The sequence below is a fragment of the Saimiri boliviensis genome, chromosome 9, assembly GCF_048565385.1.
Source record: "Saimiri boliviensis isolate mSaiBol1 chromosome 9, mSaiBol1.pri, whole genome shotgun sequence".
Lineage (NCBI taxonomy): Eukaryota > Metazoa > Chordata > Mammalia > Primates > Cebidae > Saimiri > Saimiri boliviensis.
The window spans coordinates 74,012,788-74,019,885 of record NC_133457.1 but is presented as its reverse complement, the minus strand read 5'-3'; the positions used below and the strand labels follow the sequence as shown (position 1 = coordinate 74,019,885).

The window sequence follows — 7,098 nt, the reverse complement described above, 5'->3', positions numbered from 1 at the left end:
TCGTGTTACGCACTATGGTAAGCAATTTATATGCATGATCATCATCAGTCTTCACAACTGCCTCAAGGAGTAGGTACCGTTATTCTCAGTTAAAAATGGAGATATTGTAGGTTAGCATCACCCCAGGCAGTTGGCAGAGGGAAACCCCGCCTGGGCTTCACCTGAAACAGGACGTTCCAGCACTTCAGTAAGGACAGTAAAAGCCAAAAAACCTGTTTGAATTTTTCAAAGACACCATCTCGGGGAGAGTGGGTGTGGCCGCCGGGCACCTCGGCTCATAGTTCACACGTGAAAGAGCTCTCCTGTTGGTGCTCTGCCTAGAAATCTCTCAGGTCTCGCCCTTTCTGTGTGTGCCAGCTCGACTTCCAGATGCCAGCCTCTGTGCCCCTTTATCTGTGCTTACTCTGCCCTGGAGCTGCCACAGACCCCCAGTACTAGAGAATCCCTGTCCCCTCAGAGCCAACACTGACTGGAACTGTTGGATAAATGCCCCAACTCTCTCTCCCCACAGGGAGATGGGTGGGGTGTGTGTGTGTGTGTGTGTTGGCTATGGTGTCCCTAGAAGACCTAGCCCGTGGTATTAAACCCAGGGCTTCTGCTTGAGCTCCTGGGAAGAAGACTTCCTTTCTTACTGGATGTGAATGAGGACACACCTGACCCATTGAGCTGCTGGCAGCCTCCCTGAGACCACATGGAGGAAGAAGGAGAGTGGGGTGAGCCCGACGATATCATCTAAGATCTCGAATCAGGCTGCGGAGTTGGGGGCTGCTTCCTCCCAAGGCTGCTGTGCCCTCTGTGGAGAGAAAGCCCCTGAACAGAGCACCCCTGGCTTCTCCCTGTCCTTGGGGTTTCCTCTCCTGCTGGGATTAATCTGACTGGTCTGCTTGGGAAGAATGAACTGGGCATTGTCACCAGCTCGGCCTCCTTCACACGGGGCACGTATTTTCCTTTACTCCTCCAGGAGAGGAATTTGTTCATGGACAGACCTAGTTTGGTCCAATGTGGCTCGCACAAGGGGGTGGAAGTCTGCTTCTGGAGTTTGCAATTAGAAAGTACACTTGCCTGCCAAAATAAAACACGTCTCTCAACCTGGTTATCGTATCAGTAGCAAAGGCCTTGTCTTTCTTAGTTCTTTGTGTGATTTCTTCTTGTTTCACCCTTTAGGGAAGGAAAGGGTGATCATTGGGCCCCTTAGCGGTGCCATCACAGCCCTACTTGGAAATATCTCTTGGCTGTTCAGTTGCCTTGGGCTTCTTCCCTCTCCCTATTCTGTTTCTCGTTTTCTCTCGTTTTAAAATACTATTTTAAAAAACTGTTTCTCGTTTTAAAATACTATTTTAAAATCAAAAGAATCTCAAAATCTTACCTGATATGATCATGAAATTGAAGTTCTGCTATCATGAAGATACAGGCGATGAGGCCATACATAATGCAGGTCACCTCATTTGGACCCTGAAACTGCCCTAGCCCAGCAGCCCTTCAGATGATTACTATGAGCTGAAGAATTTGGATACAAGGAAAAAGAAAAAAAGTGGAATCACAATCTTAAGAGAATATGTTGACAGACATTTATTGCCTGTATTAGGGATTGTTGCTCATTGCAGGATTCTCTCACACGCAGTGGCCTCAGGCGTGTGCTCCAGGACACCTAGTCACTGCTGCAGTTTTTGTTCAAAATTTTGTACTGGTCAAACCAGGGGTTAGTAAACACTGAGAAGAAGCAGTTGACTTGCTGAAACGAAACAAAGCCCACATTTTAAAAGATGCAAGGTGAGATTTAAAAGGAGAAGGAAGAGCATGTAAAACATAAAGATGGAGAAAAGGTCACCAACTCTCCACCCCTGCAATCCCATCTGACCACAAACAGAAGGAAGGACATTTTCCGGAATGACCCCAGCAATGTGACTATCAAGTGGCTGAAATAAAAATAAATAACAAACCAGATATTTAGAAAGAAGGTGTCTGCGCAGCCCATATTCACCATGGGTACTGTTGATTCTTTTTTCCGTCTTTATTTGTACTCATTTTTTTAAACTTCACTTCTTCCCTTACTTGACCTCTCTTGGCTCCATTTATTCATCCATCCATTCTTCCAATCATCTATTTATTCCTCCATTCATCTACCATATGTCCATCCATCCGTTTGTCCACCCATTTATCCTTCTATCCATCCACGCATGCATCCATTTACCCATCTGTCCACCCATCAACCCATGCATCCATCCATCCATCCATCCATCCATCCATCCATCCATCCATCCTTCCACTCACTCCTCATCCAACTCCATTCACTCTTCCGTTTATTCCTCCTTCCATCCACCCATCCATCTTTACTTCCTGACATTGCTTCCTCTCACTCAGTGCACGTACCTTCGCTTCATTTCTTTATCCATCTGTCCATTGCATCATCTCTCTCTTTCACTTATCTCTATTTTCCCCCAAATTTCTCTTTTCTTTTTTGTTTCCTTCTCCCATAATAAAAAAATACTTTAAACATATTTTGCCTGTTATTTAATTATAACTCCTCAGTGTAATTTTGTTCTCCTGCTCTTCACTTGAAAGCCCGGGGCGGGGGCACTAGGCTTTAGTGTCTACTTTTAACATGAAATTCAGAATACCCACTCCACTAATTCAATCTCTCAAGTCCAAAATTGCCTTTCATTTTACTTTACTGTTATCTTCAGTTATTCTTCTTGCAGATTTCACAGTCATCACCAGGAAAAAAAACAAAAAGTCTAGGTTGTTCAATCTTGAAGAATTATACGTGTAGAAAGCACAGAGGGAGCCCAGGGCGGGACACATTTCTGTATTGAGAACACCCAGGCCATTATAACTAGGATGATCATGTAATTTATCAACTGAACGGGGACGCATTTGTAAACAACAGGGGGCGCTATCAGTGACTGCACTGAGAAGTCAGGCATGGATCAGGGTCATGTCAGGCAGAGTGGGACATCCCGGCATCCTTGTGTCCATTTGTTTGGGTGAAGTCAAGAGATCTGCGGGACATGTAGGATTGGCAATCTCCAAGGCCGTTTTGTGTGCAGGGACCACTCTGCCCATGCACGCTGCGGTGGTGGAGGTGTGGATTGGGGTCTGCTTACCGTCCCACGGATGGGCCGGTGCCGGGTGGGAAGAAAGGCTGTGGGAGCTGGAGCTGCCTTCGGGGACGGTGGCTTCTCAGCAGAGCACATGCGTGCAAGTCTGTCCCCCTCACCCACCCTCACCCACCAGTCGGATCATTTCTGAACTTGTTTCCTCATCCTCACCTACTGGATGAACATGGCTGGATGAAACGAGAGAGGCAGGAGCCCACGCCTGCGCAGCCTTGTCATGCTGGCCCTCAGGTATTCAGCCAGAGCACCTGCCAGGTCCCGCCCATCGGCTGCTCATCTATTAATAATTACCTGCTTCCTCCACCCAGGGTGTACCCCTGCAGCTTGGCCACCTCAACTCCAATCTCTGGACCTTTTCAGCCTCCTCACAATCCCTCCAGCAGCAAAGGAGGAGCACCCTGGCCATCTTCCCCTTCGCTTTATCCTCTCTGAGAAAGGAGATGTGAACCCTGCATTGTTTTCAAGCCAGCTTGAATAAATCCCAATTAATTCTTCCTAAAGCCACAGAAAAACCTCACTGAAAAGGACTTCCGTCTCAGTTAAAGTGCTTTTACCCAGTACCTTGTAAAGCTCCCCTTCCTGGGGGACACAGTTCGTGGTCTCTGGCTTTTGGCAGGTGGTCCGCTGCATTTCCACATTCAGGTGATACTCCATGTGGTCAGTGATCTGTGGGTGACAGGCGGTGGGGAGGCACAGCATGACTCCTTCTCCCCTCTCCGTGGTTTCTGTGCATGGGAGCTCCGTTACCCTCCAAATCCAAGGGCAAAGACCTGGTCCTGGGCGTATTAGCGGGCTCCTCTCTCCCTTTTCTTTTTGACTCGTGATTGTTTTTATCATTCAAAGAGAATTCACCAGAAACTATCAGAAACACGATCTTTTCCCATGGGCAAATCCACCCCTAGAATAACGCAAGTGATACCAGTGGTTCTGGATAGGGGTCTGTAAACTTTTCCCGTGAAGGGCTGCCTGGTAAACATTTTAGCTGTTGGCCATTCGGTCTCTGTTGCAACTACTCAGTTCAGTGTGAGCATGGCAGCAGTAAGCAGTGCCAGGCAAGCACACGCACGCACATGGCTGGGTCACAAGAACACGACTTACAAAAGTGGGCGGCAGGCAGATTTGGTCCTTGGGATGTAAACTGCTGAGGACCACTGGTCCTGGGTTTCATTTAAGTGCCTTAACTTCATTCCCACTAGTGAATTTATGCTTCTGTTAAAATGCTCACTTCTAACTAAGCAAAGCTGAATTTCCCTTGAGTGGGACTCTTCCTGACACCAGTGGTCACCCGATGTAGGCATATCAGGCCTGGGGAAAGGCGGGAAGTCATACACTCACCCGCTTCTGGATTTTCAGGACTCGGAAGATCCTGAAGTGGTACTTGTCGTCACTTTCCTTGTTATACTGGTCAGTGATCCACTGCAAGCTGTCCTTCGCATAGTCCTCTACTGCGGTCACTTCCTGGACACTTAGAAAGGTTTTCTTCCTTGCTTGGTAGGTGAGGGCCATCAGAGTCAACAGAATGGCCAGCCGGAGCCGCAGGGCCTGCCAGAGCTCAGCCATCATCCCTCAGCTGCAAAGGAACAGAAAGAGTCCTCTCTGCACCCCTCAGGGACCAGTGGAACCACACTGACCCTCCCTGCCCTGGCAGGGCTTAAGAGTAGCTGGCGGTGGACACCCACAGCTCTCCTCTCTCCTCCTCCTTCCTCAGCAGCTGAACTCAAGAGGAGAGCAGCAAGAGACTGCGCAATGGTTTTTGCATAAGTTCATGTCACACACACACACATGCTAACACACACATTTTCTCTTTGGGGGCTGCTCCCTCAGCAACACACAGGCTCCGTGGACTCAGCACTGTCTCGGTGAAGCCAGGCCAGAGGCCCTGGGAGTCCCGAGGGATGGTAACTGCTGGAGACACAGGGAGACTGCACGCCAGCACCGTAACGTGAGCAGGTGGGCAGTAGGGGACGGGCACTGAGGGAGGGGCTGCCCGCGCTGGAAGCTGCTCTACCCCAGCCCGGCCCTGGAGATGAGTTCTGGAAGATCCTCTCCCTTAGAGGACCAAGGAGCAGGGGCATCCTGCAGAAGAACAATGTGAAGTGAGAGGGAGTCAGCTCTGACCCAGTAACTCCCCAGTGCTGCCAAGTCCTGGAGTGGCCTCGGCTGGGCTCGGATGTTTTGGAGGAGAGGGCAGTGGGGAGAAAGCTTCAGGTGTGAGACACAGGGAACTATCTGGCTGGACATTCAGGTCTCCTAAGGGTCCCATCCTGGGGACCGAGGGGAGTGTCCAGGCTTGGCAGCCAGGTACAGAAGCAAGAAGCCACGGGGGGTGGAGGCTGGCACTCCTATCCCATGGCACACACAGTACAGGTGTCGGCTTGGTGTGGTTATGTTCGACTCCTAGGAGGCCTGAAATGATGTCATTTGGGAAGATGTGATATAAAAATTGGCAGTGATGGCTCCTGTGTGGGAACCCAGGGAGGAGCCCTGACCGCACCCAAGGCCTGTGTCCAGTCCCCCTCATGTGCCTCCAGGGGAGGCCAGGAACCAGGAAGCCAGGGCCTCTTTCCCGACATACCTGCACAGCCTCCCTCACAGGCACACTTGCCACAAAGCCACACTCACACCCGAACACACAGACACGCAACACATACACATACCTACACACACACAGTCACACTCACACACGGAAACAGACACACAACACACAGACACACACATCTACACATACACAACCACGCCCACACTGAAACACACACACTACACCTACATGTACATAACCACACTCACACTGAAACACAAAGACACACAACACACACACACACACCCCTACACATACACAACCACGCTCACACTGAAACACACAGACATACTATACACACACCTACCTACATGTACACAACCACACTCACACTGAAACACAGACACACAACACACACAGACACACACCTACACATACACAACCACACTCACACTGAAACACAGACACAAAACACACAGACACACGCACCTACAAATACACAACCATACTCACACTGAAACACACAGACACAACACACACACAGACACACACCTACACATACGCAACCATGCTCACACTGAAACACACACTACACACACACCTACATGTACACAACCACAGTCACACTGAAACACAGACACAAAACACACACACACACCTACACATACACACTCACACCAAGACACACAGACATACAACAGACACATAGCTATATGTACACATCCACATTCACACTGAAACACACACAGACACACACACATGTACACACCCACACTCACACTGAAACACACAGACATACAACACACATACAGACACATATTTACATGTACATACCCATACTCACATTGAAACACATACAGCACACACATACATGTACACACCCATGCTCACACTGAAGCACACAGACACACACCTGCACATACACACTCACACTCACACTAAAACACACAGACACACAGCACACATAGACACACACACCTATACAGACACATCCACAGTCACACTGAAACACACAACACACACACAGACACATACCTACACATACATACCCACACTCACGCTAAAACACACAGACACATAACACATACCCCCACATGTACATACTCACACTGACACTGAAACAGACACAGTACACACACAGACACACACACAGCTGCACACACAGACACACATACTCCCAAAACATGCAGCTCGGGGTTCACTCCTTAGAGTACAGTGGAGTGCACGTCCCCCACGCCGTCTCGATGGGTGGTCTGGCATCACTGCAGTGTGAACACTGTGGAAGGGCCCCGACTTGGCCTCCTGTCTGTGCTTCCAGGACGGCCTTGATTTGTCTGGGGGCACAAAGGCAAAGTGGAAAAAGGTGAGAAACTGAGCATCAGTTGAGCCTAGTGTGAGTTGTTTGGCCTCCGCCCTGAGCTCCCTGAGTGGCTGTAGTGGGATTATCAACGCTGTTTTCAGTGG

At 49.3% G+C, this 7,098-nt stretch overlaps 1 protein-coding gene across 2 annotated transcripts; it reads right to left on the bottom strand.

The window, feature by feature from the left end:
- Nucleotides 1-1,554: 1,554 nt before the first annotated feature.
- On the bottom strand, nt 1,555-4,744 carry CST11 (cystatin 11). 2 transcript variants are annotated; one of them, XM_039479701.2, is made up of 3 exons: nt 4,452-4,744; nt 3,678-3,782; nt 1,555-1,732 (listed from the first exon to the last, which is right to left on the bottom strand). In XM_039479701.2, the coding sequence occupies exons 1-3, from the start codon at nt 4,677-4,679 to the stop codon at nt 1,649-1,651; spliced, it is 417 nt and encodes a 138-aa protein (XP_039335635.1). In that variant the 5' UTR covers nt 4,680-4,744; the 3' UTR covers nt 1,555-1,648. The 2 variants fall into 2 exon arrangements, with proteins under 2 accessions (XP_039335635.1, XP_039335636.1); XM_039479702.2 differs by lacking the exon at nt 3,678-3,782.
- Between the last annotated feature and the right edge of the window lie 2,354 nt (nt 4,745-7,098).

Excerpts from the sequence above, each read along its gene's own strand:
- CST11 (XM_039479701.2), bottom strand. The coding sequence starts at position 4,679 with ATGATGGCTGAGCTCTGGCAGGCCCTGCGGCTCCGGCTGGCCATTCTG. Across the intron at positions 3,783-4,451 it reads TCCTGAAAATCCAGAAGCGG|ATCACTGACCACATGGAGTA; the intron begins GTGAGTGTATGA and ends TGTCACCCACAG. Across the intron at positions 1,733-3,677 it reads AGGAAGGGGAGCTTTACAAG|CAAGTCAACTGCTTCTTCTC; the intron begins GTACTGGGTAAA and ends GTTTCGTTTCAG.